The following is a 23,328-nucleotide window of genomic DNA, read 5'->3' on the forward strand; positions in this document are numbered from 1 at the left end:
CTCGGGGGAAGATCTGTTTTCAGGATTGGATGAATTTTCTATAATTCAACCTCCCTGCTCTCTATACAGTACCTCCAGTGAAGCAGAATTAAGGCTTGGCTGCAGACTTTTCATTGAGAATTCTGCATAGCTGGGCTCGAAATAAAAGAATCACGTGTTTGCCTATTTGCCCTATGCAGCTTCGTTCACTGTGCACGGAAACAAGGAAGGGACAAACCCTTTGACATTTGCATCTTTTCAGTTTGCATTTGGCTGCACATAAAGCAGGCTTTGCAGCAAACCAGAGGAGAAGACTACCCATATTAATCTTGTAGTGGAAAATTACTTTGGTGTATGTCATTGTACAAGCTGTCTAAAAGCTGCTGGTAACGTTTGGAACTGGAGATAAGACCCACCGGCTGCCTGAGAACTCCCATTCAGGAGCTGAGAGGCTTTCTCTGAATGTGCTTTCACACAGTTGGAAGGTTTTTTGCTTTTCCTTTTTTATTTTCCTGGCAGGGAACAAGTGAAATAAAACAAAAGATTAATCAGCTTGAGTGGCTTGGATGGCCTCTGTGGGGGGAGAAGAAAGATTGGGTGATCCTTTCACCCTTCAGGACCTTTAAGAAGGAGGAGCCCTGTGCAACACCACTGTCCAGACTTTCTATAGGAAGGGAAGACAAATGCTCTTGAAGATCCTACCTGGGCTAGAAACCATCCCTTGTTTAAAGGAAGGCTGGAAGGCTTGCCGGTGACTTGATGTGTGGCCTGTCTTGCCCTGTGCGTGGCTGCTGTGTTGTTTCTGTATGCCGCTGTATGCTTGGGGCTCAGTTGCAGTTTCCAGGTTGTAGAATAGGTTGGTCTGGGTACAACACTGTTTACCCAAAGAAATTCATCCCAGTCCTTTAAATTCCCTTTGACCCTCAGTTTTTTGAATCTTTTGCCCATGCCTTTGTCTCCTTCTTGATTGTCATGCTCTTGATCCTTGTCTGTGAGGAGGAATGTATTGATTTTTTTTTTAAATGTTTTCTGTTAGAAAAGTGGGGGAATGTGTTCTTGTTACACCATTATTTATGTTATTTATTTCTTCCTCTACCACCTTAAAAGTAACTTTTGTCACCTGGTAATCAGGAGGTACCTTGCGTGACCAAGAATGAAAATAGTGTTGGCTCTCCACATCCCATGCTCTGAATTCCTGCTGGGAAAGGATTGTCAGTTTGCAGTTTGAACAGCTGATGATTCGAAGGACACCAGAGCAAGCCAGAGAAACAGCATTCGCTGAAGAAACGTAGTCTTGTATTTGGGTGTCTGTGAGCATTTTGTTTTACCATTGCCTCTGCTGGATGGCAAAGGCCACGTGGGCTGTACGTGCATTTGTCTGTAGGTCCTTTTGGGACTGCAAGCCCAGCGTTTGTGTAAATTTGGTTCTTGCTAGGCTGCAGCTCTGTTGATACCAGTCTCTTGTTTCGCCCTTGGCCTGTCCTTTCACCCTTGTAGCACAGCTGATAAGGAGATCCCAATGGAAACTCTTCTGGCGTACTTCTGACGCAGAAGTGATTCAGGTGCTCTCCAGGGAAATTATTTTAATCTGAATCTGCATGCAGAACACACCACAGTAGCATGGTCATTGGACACTCTCTGTTCATGAAACCTCCCAAGTTTGCTGGAGAGGAGGGAGGAACACCAGTACTGTGAATTGAAATATGCCCATATTAAATTTGCTTGCCTCTGTTGCTCTTTGCAGACACGCTGTAATTGTGGACCATGGCTTGAAATCCCTGTTGTGTGATGGTACAGTACTTAAATCTTAGTTTGGCAGTCATTTTCCATGGTTAGATGAAGGATGTTTGTGCCTGCAGTTCTCTTGGTGCTGGTAGAGTAAAGGCAGCACACTTAGGAGAAGCTGTCATGAAGAGGACCCCCAGCTTCTCCTTGCCAGCCAGGTACTCTTACTGTTTGCCCAAATGCAAAATATGCTTGTTCTGAGTGAATATAGGACTTTTGTCTAGGTGTAAGTTACCAGGAATATTTTCCGTTTCTGATGTCATACTCACAGGAAAGACTTTCTTCTTTCAGATTTAAATATGTCTGGAGAGAGACTGTATCTTCAGATCCACTTTGGAAACCTGCGTGAAGCAAAAACTACTTCATATTTTGCCTGTGTTTGGACAGAACCCAGAAGCTGGGCAGAGGGAGAAAATGTGATGTCAGTGGGGATTTTTTTGATTTTTGGGGTGACTTGGGGTTGGGTGTTTTGGGTAGGTGTGGGGTTTTTTTTGTTGTTGGGTTTTTTTGGTTTTTAGACATTACTTCATTGTTCCTAGAAATCTGTTTATGGTATTCTTCAATGTCCTCAGTTTGCAGCTGCTTATTCTCTAACTCACTTGTATTTTCTAACTAAGACTGACTGAGTTTCCTGGTGAAAAGGGGGTCAAACGTATGTTGCTGCTGCCTTTTCCTGAGCACACCAAAAGCTCCATATACAAGACATTTATTTCCTGAAATAGCTTTTCTGCAGAGCAAGAACAGTTTAATTTAGCTAAATTGCTCACTAAAGACTTACCTGATAATTATACAACGTCTGTACTTCAGCACGTTGTCTTGGATTTATCGGGAGAAGAGATGGATAGTTGACAGAGGCTTTGCCCTGGTTGCATTTTAAGTAGACATCTCCCTGGAGATGAGGTGTAAATGTCACGTTACCGATTAGCATTTGGTGTGGGGTACCAGAGCAAAGGAAGAAATGTCTCAGTTCAGTCTCAAAAAAAGAGAAACTAAAATCATTCCTGAGCTCTGACAGCATTACTCGGGCAATGTAGTCTTCAACATTTTCTGTTCCTGGTTCCAGTTTGTGGCTGGGTCATGCCGAGTGCTTTTGCAACCCAGACATCTGAAGAACCTGTGTTTGATGTGCTCTGCTTGTGCCTGGAGGAGTTCAGACCTGACTCTGGTGCCTTTCTAAACAAGTGGGATTTTTTTCTGTAGGACTGAAATCCTGGTTGTATGCAAAAATCCCCAAGGAGAGCTGTGTTTGGCTGCATCAGGATCTGGGCCCCAGGCAGGACAGCTTGCTGGAAAGCCCCGTCCTGTCTGGTTGCTCACCCATGTTACCGTTCTCAGCGGGAAGGTGGTGATGGCAACTACTTCTCAAGTGTGAGGTGAGAGGAAACTGTAAGGTTCTGTTAACTCTGAGCAACCAGCCAAACGACAAAAAGTTTTAACTAAAAGACACACTTCTCTCATTGAAGAGAGCTAAATTATATCCTGATTGCTAAATGTCAACTACATGTTAGCTACCTTTCAGTGATCTCTCCTCCCCTTCTCTTCCACAAACCTTTTCCAGGGATGGAAATAGGCAGTAGGTGCTAATGTGGGGGTGGTTGTGGAAAGCTGGTTTTGAGAGTGGAGAGCTGTGATTAGCCCAAGCAAAATGTTGTGTGGGGTTTTTTTTTTCCAAAGTTGTAGGGTTTGCATGTGTGTTTAGCTGACCTTACAGCATTTCACAGTGGATTGGTCTGCAGAGCCGGGCTGTACAGTACGTCTGCTGGGTGCCTCTCAAAGACCACAACTGTAGGCAGACTTTCTGTGTTGCTTGTTACTGCTTCTGCACTCAGGACCTCTGCCTCTTTTGCCTCTATTTGCTGCTCTCCATGGGGCAGAGGTGGGTCAGTCTAAGGCTTTGGTACTCAATAATGTTCTTGTAAAGCCCCTGTTTTGTACTGTTTCCTCTGTCAGTCCTTTGCTGTTTCTGCTTTCCTTAATACTTTAGGAAACTGGGCTTGAGGTGTGGAAATGTCACTGGAAGCCTTGCTGGCTTTCTTCACCTCTTCATTGTCAGGTTTGCCATGGGAAGTATTAAAATCTGTTGAACCTTTCGACATGGACTTGTTGCAGTCAGAGCTGGTCGACAGTGTCTTAGTGACGTATTTTTTTTTCACTCTTGGAAAATGCAGTTCCTTTAGCTTGTCAAGAAAAGTGCATCAGTTTTGATCTAGATGTTTCTGGTTCCTGGGTGCGAGGAAACAGACAGCTACTTGTAGGCAGGCAGTAGTGTGATGAAGGCAGGTTTTGGATGGATAGGAGGATCAGCTATTCCCTGTGAGTATCCTGGCAATCCTGTCAAAAACTTACTGGGTGGGGTGGTGCTGTTGGAGCGTCTCCTTTTTCACTGTGCTGAAAAACTGTTCCTGAGAGTCTTGGCTTTAGCCTAGGACTACAAAGCTGTTGAGATGTTGAAGATTTTGGTAGGTGATTAAACTATTTCCATCCCAGTTCTGTCTGTACACTTGTATTTCTTGTAGAAATGCTTTAAAAAGAGGTCTTCAGGCTCTCTTTTTGATAGTTTATACTAGCTGACAGTGTTCAAACCCTCTCAGCCCTAGTGTGGAGCAAGTTCTGTGTGTCAGCCCCTAAAATTGCCAAATGGGAGATTAATAACTTCATGCCTCTTGGAAAAATTGATCTCTGCTTTCAGCTGCTGGCAGTTCCCAATACTGAGAACTGGTTGCTCATTGGCATGCAGCATCGTTCCTGCTTGAGACTGTCTGCTGGAAAGCAAAGAAAGTTGTGTTGCCTGAAGAGTTTACATGCCTTTTAGTTCTTGACTGCAGTGATAGTTGAGGGCCTCAGTGTTTCTGCCCATAAAATGTTAATCAACTAGACCATTAGAAGTACACCTTTATGTATATGTACATGCATATATATGTATATGAGCGTGTATGTGGTAATTATTCTGAGCCAATAAAGTATATTTTGAGAAAAATTGTTTAACTAGCTGCTGTGTGGTTCTTTTGATTTTTTTGTTTTTGTTTGTTTGTTTTTGTGGTGTTGGTTTGGGTGTTGTTTTTTTTTTTTTTTAGCTTATTCCTGATCAGACTATTTAGGAGAAAACAGAAATAAAGTGTTGGGGCAATTGCTCCAGACTCAGTCTGGACACATAGAGAGTGATGCTGCAGATAAGATTAATTTCATAATGTTTTATAACTTAGATTTGCTTTCCAGAGCATTGAGAGGTATGAACCCTTTTAGCAGAATGTCTGCTCCAGTCTGTACATGAGATCACGTGTAATTTTATCAGTCTCATTGCACACAGGTCCTCAAAATATCTGAAAATCTAACTGAACAAAATGTTGCTAATCGTGATTTAAATGGGAAGAGCAGTCAGGCTACTTTTTGGGGAGAGACATGTGATATGCATTTCTAGAGATCCTGAAATCTGTTAAATCAGCAGAAAAAAGCTCTTGTTACAGAGTGTTTCAAAATGTAATTAGTAGGGAGTTTCTGTTCCCTTTTTCTAAACTGCATATCATCAGCTGACAGTTTGGTTACTTCTGTCTCTTTCAAACAACTGAGGCTACATAAACTGTTTAAAGTTAGTTTTGTTTAAAGAGTAAATGACCAGGTTTTCAAATACACCAAGCACACAGGTCATTGTGAAAATTGCTTCATAAAATTCCTGCTGTATTCAGGTCTGTCTTTCTCTCTTTTTTTTTTCTTTTATACAGGCGATATGGATTATGGTTTCGATTGCGGAAGTTAATAATCTGGTTGCTGGGAGTGTACATAGCGATTCCATTTCTAGTAAAACTTTGCCCTGCTATTCAGGCAAAGCTGGTCTTCCTAAACTTTGGTAAGTGACTCAGTCTGTTGGGATGGTTGAGGGCTGAAGGGGAGGAGTGTCTTTATCTTTCATTTGTCTGCCTTCACTTTCACCCTACATGTGTACAGTTTGTGAAGGATATGAACTTTCACAGGTTGCAAGCTCTCCAAACGATGGTTTGGAAAGCATTCTCTGTGGCCCTAGTGGTCTTTGTAGTATGTCTTTATACAAATACAGTGACCAAACTGAAGTCAGCTTTCAGCTGAAAGGGTCTCCTTCAGGAAAACCGTGCAATATGTCAAATGCATTTTTCTTAAGGGTTCAACAAAGTTGCATGAATGACAACAAGTAAGTGAAATTAAATCCCATTAATTGTTTTCCAGGCAGTGACTCTCCACCTGAAAGCATTTTAGGAGAATATTCTGGTTGGGACAGAAGAGACCTCTTCATACATTCAGATTGACTGTTTCCTTGTGTCTCTTTAGCCTTTGCATTTGGTCAAACTGGCAGTACAGTGGGTCTGGCGAGCTGGCTCAGCTCCCAGGTCACCCAGGGAGGCTTGAGCATCCAGAGGATGGAAAATAATGGAGCATCACTATATGAGAGAGGCTTCTTTGCCATCTAAATTTGTCTTTAAACCTCTCTTGTGTTTTGTAATTAAGTGTTGAAAAATATCTTCCCTTGACTGTAGAAGCTAGAAGGACCAACTACAGCTATGTTGCTTTTATGTAACTTCTGTCATTTTGGTTGTATGCTCTGTATATTCTAACACCTAGGATCATGGTCACTGTGAAGTGTGCACATGTGTGGCCAGTACTTGTGCCTTGATTATCAGAACTGACAGCTGGGTAAGGTGAATAATGCAGGTTACTTCCATTTTCATCACCTTGCTTTTTCAGTGATGATTTTAATTTGCCCTTGCAGAGCTTTGCTAGGTCTCCCTGAAGTTCCTACCTCTGTTCATTCCCAAGTGAATGAAATAATTGTTCCGTAACACTTTCTTGTACTAGTACTTGCACTAATATCACTGCAGCATTGTTCCTACTGCTTTATATAATGGCAGTCAGATTTTACTTCTGATGGTACTCCCATGGAAAACTATTTACCTTAATGCAAAGTGCATTCTAACACACTTACTATAGAAGTACATTGACATGTTTCAGTAATTCTTTTCCACTGGAGAGTGACATTTCTCCTCCAGAGGAGTGGCGTAGGGTTTGCCCTGTTATACTGTTTTTTTAACTTCTGAGTATAAATCGCTACTCTTCAGCCATCTTTTACTCCTCCTTTTGTGTAGTTTGAGATTTGCTTCCAAAACAGTAGCACAGAGCCTTAGGAGAAAGTGCTTCCATTTGTTTCTCGAGATAGCTAAAGATGAATTGATAGCTGTGCTCCCGCTGTTTAGCAACTGAACCAACATCTGGATTTGTTCTTGAGGACGGACTTTTATTCCAGGTTATGAGATACATGAGCATATGGGGTAGACATCTCAAGCTGTCTCTACTGGAAGTCTTCAGAAAACCAAGATTTCTGGAAGCATAAATACAGACTAGATCAGATTTAGTGTATCAGTATGATTAACAAATCACATGATTTTTGTCATGTGATGTGTTATGAGCAATATCAAATAGCTCTGAAACGTGTCACTAAAAAACCTTTAATGTGCTAAGTCTCCGTGTGATGTATGCCTATATGATGATGATATGTTTGTGTGTGTGTAGAATAGATGGACCATCCCAGTGATAAATGGCCATACATAAAAATCACCTGTACTTCTATATTTTTCTCTTGCTTTGAGGTAGATGCTTACCTGGCCTCCATCACTAACATTGGTATGCTCCTCTTTGTATCTTTTTGTATTACAAAATAGCACAAGAAAATCATAACAGATTTGGCAAATGGGAAAATCGAGGCAGAGAGAAGTTGAATAACTTTCTCAAAACACTGCTAGGAGTGACTTGTGTGCCTGTCCTGACCTTGACCGCAGAACCTACCATCCTCTTGGAGGATCCACCACCCTTGTGAGAGCATCGCAGAGTTCTGTGGTGACAGCACAGTGACCCAACGGGTCTCTGGTGATGTGCATGCTTTGTCTGGAACACTTCCACATGCTTTTGTGTAAGAGCAAACAGACTTCACAGGTATAGATTTGCAGTCTAAGGGGCCAGATTTGTCAGGTCGACATTGGCTGATGTCTGGCGTGGTTTTCATGTTTGTGGCATGTTTAGTGATTTTTTTGGGTGGTAAGTGAAGTGGTTTAATCCAGTCAGCAACTAAGTGCCACGCAGCCACTCACTCACTCCCCCCGCTCCCCCCCCTGGGATGGGGGAGAGAATTGGAAGAGTAAAAGCGAGAAAACACGGGGGCTGAGATAAAGACAGTTTAACAGGTAAAGCAAGAGCCGTGCACACAAGCAAAGCAAAACAAGGAATTAATTCACCACTTCCCATGGGCAGGCAGGTGTTCAGCCATTTCCAGGAAAGCAGGGCTCCATCATGTGTAACGGTAACTTGGGAAGACAAACACCATCACTGTGAACGTGTCTCCCCCCCCCCGCCCTCTTCCTCCTCCTTCCCCCAGCTTTGTATGCTGAGCATGACATCCTATGGTCTGGAATATCCCTTGGGTCAGTTGGGGTCAGCTGTCCCCGCTGTGTCCCCTCCCAACTTCTTGTGCACCCCCAGCCTGCTCGCTGGTGGAGTGGGGTGAGAAGCAGAAAAGGCCTTGGCTCTGTGCAAGCACTGCTCAGCAATAACTAAAACACCTCTGCATTATCAGCACAAATCCAAAACATAGCCCCATACTAGCTACTATGAAGAAAATTAACTCTATCCCAGCCAAAACCAGCACAGACTGTCACCATTATCAGTGCTTCTTTGTGTGTCAGTAGCACAAAAACTTTGGTATGTTAATTGTTATGTCACTAAATTTCCAGGAGACAGACTTCCTGGCCCTGCTGGAGTGGAGCTCAAGTTTATGGGAAAAGCCTGAATCACTGGGAGAAGAGTCCTTAAAACTGATGCTGTCAGTAGATCTCTATAGCATCTGCCTTGGTATTGGGTGTGTCAGAGGCTGCCTAGAGAGGCCATACAGCATTGGTGATGGAAAAGGAAGCATTTGGACTAAGCACATCCTCTCATTTAGCACATTGCACAGTGTCTATAAGATGTAGCTTGTGAACCAAGCAATGGAAAACAAAATGCTGAAAATGTTTAATGTTTGACTTTCCTGATGTTGCTCATGTTTGAATCTGTGAATACAACAAGCAATGAACAACTGTGTATTGTATAAGTTGGGGAACAGAAGACATTTGGAAGATTGAATTGAGGTGTAATGATTTTGTTTTCAGGGTTTTCTTCCTGAAGAGATGAAGTTTCCAGCCTAACATGATCTCTTTTAAATGCTGCAGTGTCTGGGAGATAACGGCAATTATTTGATAATCTTTGGAGAGTGGGCTAGCAAACTGCATATCCTCCTCAAAGGCTTAGGAGGACACTGTTTAACACAATTTATCTTAACTCTTACGGGACACGAACCATGTGGTGTCTGCTACTATAATGCAGTATCTCCTTTAGGTTGTTGTATTATAGAGGCTGAAACCATGCGTCATCCTGAAAAGTGTTACAGCTCTGGGATGCACCCTTTATCCCAGGGAGTTTGTCCCATCAGTAACTTCCATTACAGCTATGATGCAAACAGTGAAGTTTTGCCAAATCAGCTAACCCACCTCATTGATGCAGCAGGAATGACTGTCTTGTGGCTGGGAGATTTACAAAGCAGGCTGGGCAGAAGTGGTTAAATGTGTGTCACAGGAAGCTTTGTCTCCCCCACCTCTTAATTTTAGCCTACTCCCTGTTTTTTGATGGTTGCTTGTGTCTTCTTACCTGCTTTCTTTAACATTCATATAGTCACAGCTGTAGCCAGTTCATTCTTTCACACAAAAAGAGTAAGGTCTTCCCAGCACAGTGGACCAGTTTGTACAATTCTCCAGTGTCTTGGTAAAGCAGTTTTGTAAGAAAGTAAAGGTAAAAATTAAAAGGTTTCATATTCTATTTTTTTTATTATTATTATTTTTTTACTTTTTTGTATTTCAGTGAGGGTCCCATATTTCATTGACTTGAAAAGACCACAGGATCAAGGTTTAAACCACACCTGTAATTATTACCTGCAGCCAGAGGAGGATGTAACCATCGGAGTCTGGTAGGGAAGCCTGTTCTGTGCAGTATGTGCCCATACACCTTTATCCTTGTTTTTGTTCTCAGTGTTGCCTATCCAGTATTTTCGCTGTGCATGTGACAACCATTGCCTGTTCTGTTTTGTGGATGTTTGTGTTTTCCTCTGCCAAGTGACCGAGTTCATGTTGAAAAGTATGCATATCTCTGGAGCTCGTCTGAACTCGGATCACTAATGCATGAAACATGATTGGACAACCTGTGCATTCAGAGAAACTTCATAATTTGGAATCGTAAAGGTTACAGGTCTGCATTGCTACAAAGATCATGCCTCCATATCAATGAGACCCAAGGAATTAGAAGTTCTGTCATTCAACTGCTGTTCATATTTTGTTTGGCAAAATAAATGTGGGGGAAGATAGGAAAACAGGATCAAAGTGATCAGAGTAGGAGGAAGAATATTCTGTGTGTAAAACATATGTAAGGTTTGGAGAGTGGGTGAGAACAGAACACACAGTTTACTCTTGTAACAAAACAAGTGACAGTATCAGAGCTCACTTGTCATTCCTGCCTCACAAAGAAGATTTTCTCGTCCCAGGCAAGGGCAATTTATTTTAGCTCCTTTTTTTTATGTTACCCAGGATCAGCTCAGATGAGTGGTTCTCTGTCTGAAAAGGTCTGCTTTCAGTACTTCCTGTATTATTATATCAGCTCAAACCAGCTTCTGCATTTGTTTCTTGTCATCACTTTTCTATTGTGTCTCAACACCAGAAGTTTCAAGGCCACAGAAAAGTTCCTGCTAGCTTTGAAGAAGTGCTTGCAGTTTGAATATACATGCAAGAGCAGCAAACACCTGAAAAAAAGGCTAGACACCATGTCAGGTGTGGAGGGAAGGGGGCTGTTCCTTAATACAGCCAGTGATGTTAGATCTGTAAGCTGAAGGATTTGAAGATTTCAGTTATGTGTGTGTAACTTCTATGTGTCCACTAATGCAGTAGAGATTTTCTCTTCACTTGAGGGTATATGACCTTTTGAATGGGACAGTGATACCCTGCTACATAGAGATGGTTCCTTCCCTTTATGTAAATTTCGGTGAAAGATAGGTTTTGGTGAAAGCTGGAAGTTCAGTCTTTCCAGGGTAGGCTGATAAATAATGGTTTATATCTTCACTTGGAAAATTAAAATTCTACCTGCTAAGCTGAGTAAGTTTAGATAGCATTCTTGAGTTTTTTGTTTCCCTTACAAGTGTACTGTACTGTGTATCTTTACTAAACCAGAACTTCCAGTTTGTGGCGGCAGTTCAGAGTCCATGTCATTTGTCTTGATACTTATGAGATAGGTTTTCATGAAAGTTTGGAGCCTTGCTTTAAAGCCAGTTTAAGGTCTTGTGTTTGGTATACTTCTGAAACAAAGTCCTCAGCCTGCTTTGTTCATAAGCTTGCAAAAGTCTTGAGGTAGAACAGTCGGAGAAGTTGTGAGTCCTATAGTTACTGGGGCTTTTTTCCTCCTCAAGAACTCAATGTCTGCTGGCTGCATGCATGCAAGTAGTCTTTTTACGTTGTTTCCCCCTGTATTGGTTTGTCCTCTGAGCTTTACATCTGGGAAGAAGGTGTGGTAGATGGAGTTTGTCTTTCTTCCAAGGAGAAAGGCATGGGAGTACTTAAGTTGCTTCTGACAGCTGTAAGCTAGCCCCCTTCTCAACAATCTGAGGTGGTTGTGGGCATGTACTCCCTTTCAGTGTTTATCTTCTAGAACAGTTATCCAATCTCTTCGGTCTGTCATTCCTCTCTTTCCATTCCACCAGTGTTGAATTCTTTGTAACATGCTGCCCAGCTATATTATCTACAGAAGAACAGCTGTGAGTTAAAAATTCCTGGCTCTTCTAGATTGTAGCTTTTCCAGCTAAAATGTTATGCCTTTAAGAACCTGGTGTCTGAAAACAAAATGATCTTCTCATCAGACCCTGAGCCCCTCTTTTTCCTCAGATTGACTATGGAGTCAGATATGCCTCTTACTCACCAAACATGCTTTCCAAAACCAGCTGACTTTGATTATTCTGAATATCTGCTGACCTGGCTATGAATCTTGTTTATGGTATATAAGTGTGTTAATTGAAGTAATTAAGTGCCACAAAAGGTGAGGAATTGACATTCTTTCTCCAGAACAGCAGGATGTTCTGTAATTGTGCTTTGGGTTTGCCTGTGAAGTTTGATGCCTCGCACAGCCCTGAGTTTTGAAGGCAACAGCGATGGAGGTGAAAATGTAGAAATAACCCTAGCCACTGCCTTTTAAACTTGGCCATTTGTCGGCTAATCATGAGAGATTTATGAAGAGTGTGTGTGAGGTGTGTAATCCTGAGTTAATGACTTGATGAAAAAAACTCAAAATTCAAGTAGCAGACACTACGTAGCAACAGAACAATGTAATTTTTCCTTCCGTATACAGGCACACGGTCCCTGCAGCTTTATGGAAGAATGCCCGAGGGAAGGACCAGTTGTGGTTTGAAGATGCTCTGGGTTCCAGCCACCCTGTAATCCTTTACTTGCATGGCAATGCGGGAACAAGGTGAGGCACAAAACAGTGATGGCTTTGTTTCATGCTGTGTTCTCCTGGCTTGCCACAGCTTCAACACATTGATAAGAAAGATGGGGACAAACTTTTTAGTAGGGCCTGTAGCGATAAGGAAGGAATTTTTTACGATGAGGGTGGCGAAACACTAGCACAGGTTGCCCAGAGAGGTGGTAGATGCCCCATCCCTGGAAACATTCATGGTCAGGTTGGAGGGGGCTCTGAGAAACCTGATCTAGTTGAAGATGTCCCTGCTAATTGCAGAGCGGTTGGACTAGATGGCCTTTAAAGGTCCCTTCCAACCCAAACTATTCTATGATTAAAACCAGAATAAAATCTAAAAGCAGTTTGGTGCATCTCCTTTCTTTTAAAAGGAAAGCATGATTTAAGAAATGATGCCTCTCCATTTATTGAATGTGGGAGTAGATTTATTGCAGTTATCAGAGATAGCCGATACTGTAGTTTACCTTGTATCCTCTGCTAGAAGCCAGGAGGCTGTGACACTTCGTAGATCAGGTAGGGAGAAGTACTTCTTTTCAGTATATGAAATACACTGAATGAAATAATACTATCATGGGATAGTATTACTGCTTCTGTATATATGATTTACATGCATTAAATAAACTTTCCAGTTCCTTTCGTGAGCTTATTTTAGTAGTTAACACGTTCTGAGGAAAGAAAATCAGAAGGAAAGAGGTAATGTGCTGGTCTTGTTTCATTGTTGCATATATAGAGGACATTTGTCTGGAATAGGAGCATTTCTAAAATTTGTAATTTTATAGTTGACTACGTGTATCAGCTAAAGAAGTAGGTTGCTTCTCTATATTTTGTTGCTGGATGCTAAAAACCATTAGCGCAGTGTGAAACTTCCCGAATGTTTCTCAGAATCATGTTCTTACTGCCATATCTCTGCATGCTACAGTGCTTTAGTTCATTTATTAGAACATGGTCTTTTTCCTTACTAATATGCATCTTACAAAGAGTATCAGCCCCTTTCTGAGTTTTGAGTGCCAGTGCATGTTCTTTTGAAGCTGATGTCTGCTTGTAGATACTATGCAAGAGCAGAAACATTGCAGAAATACAAGTTCCATGATGTAAAGCAAAGAAACTCTGTTTTAACTGTGCCGGTAGTGAAGGTTTGCTAGCCTTTACATCGCAAGAACATTGCCCCTTTTCACTTAAATTCTTGTCTTAGCAGTGTTCTTTTTTGGTACAAGGGCATGATGTGGAAGATGCGTGCTGTGAGCCAGGAAATGCATGAGCAGATGGTTTTTGGAAACTGATCTTGTCTTCTTGTGCTGATGTATTACAAGGTTTAATCAAATTGTTGCATTATTTTTCAAATACTGCTTCACTCCTTTTCTTGCCTTTATTGGGTGTAGCAAATGATACTAACGGAAGCTATTCTGCAGCTTAATGGTGGTAATCTGGGACCAGTATCTCTGTTATGTGCTTATTGATTAGCTTTACTTCTTGGCTCCCCCAAGTGCTACTGAGATAAAGTACTGAGCTATGGATTGATTACGTATTTCGCATTTCGCTTTACTCTGTGTATTGGAGAAGCTGGAGGTGTATTGGCTTTGCCCTTTCAGCTTTAGTATATATTGCTGTATGTTTCTACACTGCATATTCAGTCTTTTGTCAAAGGGCTGCTTTATTGATGCAGGCTGCATTAACCATAAGTAAAAGGCACTGCCTTGGCTTTCTGGTTTGCCTGAGTGGTCTGGAGCCGAGGCAAAAATTTTATGATTACTTGATCCCCTTAGAAAAAATTCCTCTGTTGTACTTTGAGGAATGATGAAAAGGCACCAATGTGTGCACGGCAAGGGTGACTTTTCAAGCAAGCGTTCTTCTTCAGGCTTGTGTGATTCAAAATGACTTACAAGCAATCCCTTGTGTTTCTCCCTGAGTGTTTTTTGGCTGCATTAGGTATTTTGTAGTACAGTTGGAGCTGACAGCTTTTGGCTGGCAAGTGCATGTGTTCTTAGAGGGAGGTCTGGAAAGTGGCGTTTTGGTTTAGAGGCCTGCATTGACCTAACCAGTCATAGTGTGAATGTTTTAGTTTTCTTATGAGTGCAGGAGTAAGTCTACTCTTGCATCAATACTGGACTAAAGTTTGAGTGTGGATTAGCCATGTCATGTTGTGGATATATTTTAAAGCATGTAATGGCACATTCACTCTCCTTTCCATTTTATTGTCTAGATTTCAATTTATGAAAAAAAAACACATTAAAGCAGATTCTTCCCATGGACTTACAGTGTTCAACTCTGGTTTTCTCTGCTCAGTCTTTTGCACATGTCCTTTCTGTCCCTGTGCTTGGAGCCAGGTGAGAAAATCCAAGGGCCAGCTGCTTGGGTTAATGTGGTGAGTTCTGCTGAGAGCATCACACCTTGGAGAGCAGGGGTTACTGGCTGGGGCAGCAATGGTGGCAGGAGTGCAGGGTCTGCAAAGCCAACAGGGACAGGCTGTTTTGGATATATTACACGCTTTGGAAAAGGCAGATAGGAGGGTGGGTTGAAAAGTTCATCTTTACCTGCTTTGAGAAGAGATTTATAGGGAGAATTTGACTTCAAAGCTATGTCCTACACAGCTCAGCAAAGCCTTGCTGTCTCCTTGAAGCCTGTGACAAAGCAGTTACAGTGTTTCTTATGTTTGGCATGTTTGTGTTAAACTGAAAACCTGAGGCAATTGGGAAAGTCTGTTTCTGGAATCCTAAATGTTCACATGTGGGTTTTTTTTGTTGTTGTTTGTTTGGTGTGTTTTTTTTCTCCTCATCTCTTCATGAACCACTCTCACCAGAGGAGGGGATCACCGTGTGGAGCTTTACAAGGTAAGTGACTGCACGTGTTGTCCAAGTAGTTGCGTTAGCACATTAGATGTGCGCAGACTTGAGAAGACTGCTCGTTACAGCCCACTGCCAACAGACAGATAGCTTAGGCTCTTAGTCGCCTCTAGATATGAAGCATGTGTGGGAAAAGGGGTCTGTAAGCCGTGAGCACGCTTCCCCATATTAAAAGATATTTGAAAGGTCTTTTACTTGCTGTTGTTAACTGTCAGGTCCAACTGAGCTAACCAGAGTCTTTGCCAGGAACCCTTTCACAACACAGTTTATCAGAAAAAATTAAGGTTTTATTTAATCACAGCTGTAATTTCACTGATTATACTAGTATACTAATTCAAGGTACCATTTAAGAGTATTCTTTCATATGTTACCAGTCTCTATATACTTACCATTATAGAATAGAATATTTTCAGTTGGAAGGGATCCACAATGATCATCTAGTCCAACTGCCTGACCACTTCAGGGCTGACCAAAAGTTAAGCATGTTAAGGGCATTGTCCAAATGCCTCTTAAACATTGACAAGCTTGGGGCATCAACCACCTCTCTAGGAAGCCTGTTACAGTGTTTGACCACCATCTTGGTAAAGAAATGCTTCCTAATGTCCAGTCTAAACCTCCCCTGGCGCAGCTTTGAATATATATATATACGTGGATTGAGGCCAGCTCGGATTCCTCGCACTCTTCAAACTTTTGAAGGTGACATTTGGCCTTTTAAATGCCAAAATGTTGGGCTGAGCCACTATAAACCTCCTCCTTGGTCCGTTAGTTGGCCAGCGTGACAAAGCTAGTACTTGCCTATTCACAGAACAATTTGTTGCAATAAAACACTTTCAAGGTTGCCAGTGCGGGGGTTACTTCATCACTTGGCAGGCAGGCAGGTTCAGCCTGGGTTTCCCGCTTTCCCATGGCACAGCTCATTCGTATGAGTGGTACCATCTCAAGTGCTGAAGATTTTGTACAAAACCCAGTGAATTTTCCGGATGTAGCACCATGGTACGTTACATGAGAACAGGCAACTTCAGCTGCTTTGGGTCTTTTGCCTAATGACTTTTGCTGTCGTTTATTTTATTAAACTCTCTCTTGGCTGAAATTCTCACACACAATTTCTTGATCTCATCACGTGTTTCTAAGAGAGCCATAATTATTTTCGCTGGCTCATTTCAGAGGGATCTGAGTCTGTGTTTTTTTCCTATGGATTTAGCTGTCATTCCCTTCACTTTATAATTTGTGTCAGAGTGTTGGCACTCATAAAGCTTTATTGCAATGCAGCTTCTTATGCAAGATCCCCTGCTGCAAAGTCTTTTTAATTCAGATTGCTTAGAAAAAGCTGTTTGGCAACCCTGAGAAGGCAGGTTATATTTCTTTTCCTTCAAGAAAAAAGGATGAGCTAAGTTGCAGAAAGTTGGTTGAGGAGGCTGTTGTGTATGGTGGTCTATTTGGTCATTTTTCTGGGAACCAGCCTATGCTGCAATTAATTTTGTGCTGGCCAAGACAGGCAGAGGAGTAGTTTTGGATTTTGACTGAGCAGGAGTAGCAGTGCTTCAGAATACTCAAAGGCTCTGCATGCCTCTGTGTGTTTCTGTGTGTGTGCACATATAGAGAACAGAGTTTATCAAACCCCAAGGTTTCTCTTCCTGTGTCTGGTACTCTTTTGCTTCTGAGAACATAGACAAGTTGCTTAGTTTCTTTTTCAGTCAGTTACTCATATGTGAACACACACACGGGCTTCCCAGAACCATGCCAGAAACTCTGGGTTTGTGCTTATTCCAGCAGAATGAAACAGGGTGGATTGCTGTCCTCTTTGCTGATGCTGGTAGTAGGCTGGAAGCAGCAGGGAAAACCCTCTAGAAGAGGTTCAGAAGGGAAATAATAACTATAAGAGGTCTCTGTCCTTTCTTTCCAAGTGGTTGATTCATGTGAGCATCTTTTTTCAGCAGAAACAGCACTGAAAATTGAGACTGTCACTGCTGCACAGTCTGTGAGCAGCAGCTGTCCGAAATCATTCTTGCGCAAGTCAATGTGTCTTTGAAGACAGTAACCAGAAGCAGGAGCCATGAGGAAGCCATTAGGAGGGGCAGCAGTAGAGCAGTAACCAGATACAAACTCGCTTTGAGGGGCATGCTTTCGTCTAGCCTGGACAAGTGTCCAGTTATTCTTTGCTCAAGCCTGGTTTTCAGATATCACGGTTACCAATGTATTCAGGGTCACTTTGTTATTCACATTATTCAGATTAGCCACGCTTGAATAATGCAACTCAAAACCTTTTAAAAACTGAAAAGAATCCTGTTCTCTTAGCTACCTTGACTGTCAATGACAGACTACCACAAGCTGCTTCTGCAATTCATACTTGTACATTGAGGCTTTGGCAGTGAAGCTTTTAGCTGTTATTAACTGATGTGCTGGGATAGCGGAGAGCTGATGCAGAGGGATTTTTGACCACTGCATGAGGTTACCCAACTTTGTAGCAGCACATGAAACAATACGGTATTGTTATAGGGGCATAAGTAATTACTATAAATAAAACATTTGGCATTGTTACACTAAACATCCTGTTAAGGGTCAGAGGAAATGCCTGTTATCTGCAAAGCCAATTGAAATCTTACTGGTTTCATCTGAGACTTCTTCTGAACTAATTCTAAGGGGAAAAACAAGAAAGAAAAATACTCTTAAAAAAAAGACTAAAACAGAGGGGGCTGTTAGTGCAGGGCATGGGCTTGGGGTGCTCCCAGGGTTGTTGGCTTCAGGCAGGGATGTTATAGCTCATCGTAAGCTGTCTGTGTCCTTCACCAGGAGGAGCTGGGTGCTGATGGTGGAGGTTTTTCCTTCTCTAGTGTATCCACTGTGATAGGCCGTACTTTGGCCTTGCTTTGCATGTCTGCTCTCCTCTTGGGAAGTGGATGTTTGCATGCTGCAGCTGCCCAGTGCCAGGGTAGGAAGGAAGGTGCTTGGGCAGCAGAGCCATGCTCTAAAGCAGAGGGTGCTGTTAGTGTGGGGCCCTGCGTTGTGAAAGTTGAGGAGGGCACCTTACAGCTCCGGCAGCTGCAGCGGTGGTAGTGACAGTTTCTGCTGCTATTCCTGCTTGTTTGTGTTATTCCTCAGCCCCATCTCTTCTTTTCCCTGGAAGAGAAAGGCACCTCTGAAGTGTAAGAGCGGGGCAGTGCCCGTGGTTGGGACTTGGCAGGTCCTCGAAGGAATGAGCCCCTGCAAGTGGCTCACCTGTGTCTTGGCTTTGAGTTGAATGGGTGCAGGAGTGGGAGGCTCCATTGACGACTTCCTTTGATAAAGGCATGAGATGACCTTCATCACCTTTATCCCAGGTCTTTGTCCCTAGTGTCTGCTAGGGAGAGGACAACTGGGCACACTGGCCTGTGTCATGATGGGCTGTGAGGAGGCACGTCTTGGTGGTCAGGGGTCCTGAGCATGGACTGCCTAGGTTTAGGTGAGCCTGGAAATTGTTGCTGCCTGTGCCTGGGGGATGTCTTGGGGGCATCCTCATTGCTTATTGCTGTGAGAGGGCTGGTGCTTTTGGCAGCTGACCAGGACAAGAGTCAGGCAGATGAATGTTGCAGCATCTCCTGCTCTCTGCCAGGTGCATTTGCTTTGTGTAGCCTTGCAGCTCCTGGCTCCCAGTGGCAAGAGGAGAATTTGGCTGGGGATGCATCACACCATTCCTGTCACTCTTCAGGAGACTCCACGTTCTTTCCAGGCATGGCTGCTGTCTCAGGTGCTTCCTTGCTGCTTTTGGCTGTGCTGAGTGGCAGGATTTAGGGGGTAGGGCTGGGCTTGGTGGTTCAGACTCAGATTGGGGTTAAGGAAAACTGGAGGCCACTCTGTTTTGGTCTTCAGCAGGTATGAGGTGCAGGTGGTGGCTGGTGCGGGTCAGACCAATGGTCTGAGGAGGTAACTGCAGGGGAAGAACCAGGTGCTGAAGGGCTGTTTGCAGGAAGACGGAGAGAGGGGGGAAAAGGTGAATGTTCAGGTGGAAGAAGGCAGAGCTCCCGTGGGAACAGTGGCCTGGGTTGAACAGCAGTGCTTTCCTGCTGCAGGGGCTGAGCTGCCAGAGTGAGGTGGGTACCAGCCCTAACAGCACAGGTGCAAAGTATACATGGGTATAAGCATGAAAGAAAACTAGGATGGAGACCAAAAAGAAAAAAATGTTTTAATTGAGAACATTATCAGTTAATTATTTGTCAGTAATTAAGCAGATAGAAGTTGAAGGAATAGCTGAATAATAAAGTCTCTAGTGGAACTGGGATACAGTTGGCTTTGAAAATGAAACATTGGTCCTGTGTGCGTAATTGCAATGGATGTGTTAAACTCAGCGTATTTTTTTAAGAAGAAATAGAGGATGGTAAAAATCTGGTTTTAAATGTAACAGCTGCTAATTAAAAAAAAAGTGCATCCATTTGTTACTGAGAAGAGATGCCGCCAGTGCAGCCAATACATAATAAATGTATAGAACATAGGTAAACTGTCAACAGGTTAAATAATTTTTAATGGCCTGGAAAAGGCTAGATTGTATGTGATATCTTAGCAGTAAAATCACACTGTAAAGCTGAAAACCAAACTTTGCAAGAAGGAACTTTGTGTTCTGCATGTCCAGTAAGGGCGTCCAGTATGTAAGTGAAAAATGGTATACAGTGATTCTGATGGAAATGGAATCACAGCTGTCCTGCAGCACCTAATTTGTTAATTAATATTTTACCTGATTATTCTGCTAATGTTATATAGGTTGCAGTGGTATTTGGTACTGTGGTGGTGTATATACATCACCACATCTTCCTGTGATTTTGGCATAGTTATTTGCAAGAGGATGCTGAAGAAACAGTAACTTGTGAGTGCAGACCCCAGAGTGGAACAACTGCATATTTAATACGTCTGCTGTAAAGGGCCTTTGCCCTGGAAGTGCACACAGTATGGACCTTGTCACCTCCAAGGGAACCCCTTTGAAGGATTTAGAGCCAAAGAAAGAGAAATAGGAATTGCTTGAAGAGACCTGAATAGCAAAAAACAAAGGAGCTTCAAGTGACTTTGAGGATGTTGCAGTTGCATCTGCTAATATAAATTCCAAATAACTGTTAGTGGGAAATGGCATTAAAAGAGGGGTGGTGCAGTAGCATAACCCCGTGGCTAGTGGCAAGAAATGACACAACCAAATGCAGTGAGGGTGAGCATGATGTAACATGTTAGTCTTGGATGGGGTGCCAGCAAGTATCAGGGCAAACTGTGTGATATGTATGTGAGGTTACTGGCTTTCCCTCTTCAGACAACCATTTAGATCCTAGTGGGACAATGGAAATGCTCTCTCTGTTTCCAATCAGGTGCTGGTTGTCTGTGTAAGCTCCAGTTGTACTTCTGTGCATACTCTGTGCCCCCAAATTGTTGTAAATTGTCTCATTGTTTACAACTCTATATGATATCTGTATATGTAACTTGTTAAGGTTAAAGTTGTACTATTCCTTTAGAAGTAATGCTCAGCTTACAGGTATCATTCCAGTTGTAAGCTGCGATAGTCCCAGTACCACTAGGTGTGTTATTTAAAAAACTGCAACGAATGCTAACCCAGCCATTAACACTGGAAGTCCAGCTTGTGGTGCAACGAGCCCTGAAGGTACCAAATGTTGCACACCAAGCAAATATCTGATCTGCCACAGTGCTGAGAATGAGTAGAACCCTCTGAGAATGGTGTCCTACCACTACAGGAGTTTTGAAATTGGCTTTGCATCCTGTAGTTGTCATCTTAATAGCAATTTTATTCATTGTGCAAGCTGCATTGGCTATAAAATCGAACACTCAGCAACCCAGTAATGGCAGCACATTGCAATGAAGAGCTACACATTGCCCTGACCTGTGCAGGCTATCATGAGGCTAGCTGAAAAGGTAGACATCTCCAGCAAAATCCATTGCTTGGTCCTGGTGAGCAGCCTTGAGCCACAGGAGGGTTTACAATATCCTTGCTGGACTCGTGAGCAATAGCCTGCAGTTGACAGACTGTCAAAAAAGGAAATTGCAGCCCTATAACCCAGTGCATATAGCATTGACACTGGTAGTAACACAGCTAAGGCTTGTGAGGCTTCTTCTGACCTTGCTTTGGAGCTCCCTGGAGCACTGTTTTGAGCTTGTTTAGCCACAAAAGCAATTGTCTAACAACCAGGTGGCCACTGGCTAGCTGGTTTTATTTTTGCTGAGCTTTGTGTAATGACATGGCATAGCCATAACTAATACAAATAGTAGCAATTCTCATACAGATAGTGTTATAGAGAAAATCACTCTAACGTTTTTATGTACAAGTTACAGATACAGTTACTCTGTGTCAAATGAAACACCGATGACACCCAGGGTAGTGGTACAGTGTAGAGGAGTGCAGGCCTGGTATGACAGCAGAGACCTCGGAGATGGGGACACAGGGAGCATTGCAGAGGAGCGCAGGTATGAGCGTGCATGGAACAGGGCATAGGCTGAGACCCCTGGGCTGTGCACAGTCTGCCAGTGGTCAGCTAAAGAGATGCAGACCTGGGACCTGGACAAAAATGGGTTTAGAAGTGACAAAGAGAACGTGTCCAATGTATGTTGACCATGCCCCATAAAGTAATTTGGGATGTAACATGGAATCACAGACCAGTGAGGAGAAGGAAACATCCAGTGCATGACCAAAATGTATGAAAATTAGCTCTGGATGGATCCTAGAGGGAAGTGGGAGAAACAATCACCATCATAGTCCTCCCAGCAAAGGAGTTGAGTTGCCAACTTACCTGAATGCCCTTCTTTTCTATGTTGTCCTCTTTTTCTCTTTTTTTCTGTACTAACGAGATCTGACCTAGTAACAGTAATTGTTCAGGCTGTTAAGATTTCAGTTACACTGGAAATAGTGTTGGTTTTACATATGAGATTATTTCTTTTTGTCCATTAGAAGGCTTAGAGTATAGTGTAATACTAAGATTGCTTTTTTTCATCATGTATCATACGTAGCCATGAGAGCAACAACATTTTAATCTTTTTGTGACTTCTTGTTGATTTTTATCTACCACCGAGCTGTTAGGTTCTTACCAAGCAATGGTAGCGTGGAATGCTAGCATTGTTTTTACCAAGGCACTTTTTCCAAGCCTGTTGATCTAACATTCGGCATTTTTACTTGCTTTTAACAGATTTTGTTAGGATTACCATTGGCTGTAACATAAATCTTCATGATAGAGCAATTGCACGTTTTGGATGTATACATTTAAGCCTTCTGAAACCTGAAATGGGCTCCTGTATGTTATGCTAACATTTATGCCAGTTTGAATAATATAAATGAAGCAGTTGTACGGTTTCACTAGAAAACCTGAAAGTGTTTGTAGAGGAAGCAGTCATAGGATATTTGTGGATCTTAAGGGCAAAGCTTTTAAAGGGAGAATCAACATCTAATGTAATCTGATACAAGGTCCAGGAAACAAATGGAGTAAAACCAGCAGGCTGAGATGATTCATTTTTGAAAAGCTCTGTGCCTGCTACACCAAAAAGCTGTAAGTTGTCGCTTTACCATGTCAGGCTGATATTGTTATAAATTAGATCCCTGCACCTTGGTCTGAGGCAAGAGCACGGCTGCTGTGCAAGTGTCTGTGATGGGTTTCTGCATGTTTCTCTGCCCTGCAGGTTCTCAGCTCCCTTGGGTACCACGTGGTCACGTTTGATTATCGAGGTATGTGGGCTTCTTTTATTATGAAACACATTTAGATGTCTCTCTCTGTAGAAGCAACAAAGGAGTTGCTCTTATTTTTGGATCTCAGGGGAGCTGTTGTTTTATAAATGCTTGCTGCCAGCTAATTAGATGTGGTTATTGCTGCTTTTTTTCCTCATGGATATCGAAAGAATTTCAGGAAATTTCTTTCCAGTGCCTTCCTGTGTAGCACTGCTTCCTGATGTCCAGCTCAGTGGACTCTGGCTCCTCTCTGTCCTCATGCACAGGACTCATCGATTTGGGAGCTAAGGAGCAGAGGGTGACCCAGGCACATACGTTGCCACAGCATCCAGTTCAGGCATCCTCCAGGTGCACATCTGGAAACTAGTAAGCTTGCCTAGATGTAGTCTTTTGGATATGATCTAATTGACTTTCCTGAGGTCACACAAGGAACTGAACTCGTACTTCTTTTTAAAAGCTGATAGGTGAGATAAGATATAGAGTAAATGA

At 42.6% G+C, this 23,328-nt stretch overlaps 1 protein-coding gene across 3 annotated transcripts in view; it reads left to right on the forward strand.

The window, feature by feature from the left end:
* Window positions 1-23,328, forward strand: part of ABHD12 (abhydrolase domain containing 12, lysophospholipase) — a 47,017-nt gene that overhangs the window by 16,144 nt on the left and 7,545 nt on the right. For 2 of the 3 annotated variants that reach the window (XM_069799841.1, XM_069799843.1), the window contains exons 2-6: window positions 5,484-5,608; window positions 9,673-9,778; window positions 12,196-12,315; window positions 15,119-15,149; window positions 22,794-22,839. In XM_069799841.1, the coding sequence (XP_069655942.1) occupies window positions 5,484-5,608; window positions 9,673-9,778; window positions 12,196-12,315; window positions 15,119-15,149; window positions 22,794-22,839 (428 nt within the window). Of the gene's footprint in view, window positions 1-4,036; window positions 4,078-5,483; window positions 5,609-9,672; window positions 9,779-12,195; window positions 12,316-15,118; window positions 15,150-22,793; window positions 22,840-23,328 lie in introns of those variants that run through there. The other variant, XM_069799842.1, reaches the window with a different exon arrangement.

The sequence above is a fragment of the Haliaeetus albicilla genome, chromosome 13 (assembly GCF_947461875.1).
Source record: "Haliaeetus albicilla chromosome 13, bHalAlb1.1, whole genome shotgun sequence".
In the NCBI taxonomy this organism is placed as follows: domain Eukaryota; kingdom Metazoa; phylum Chordata; class Aves; order Accipitriformes; family Accipitridae; genus Haliaeetus; species Haliaeetus albicilla.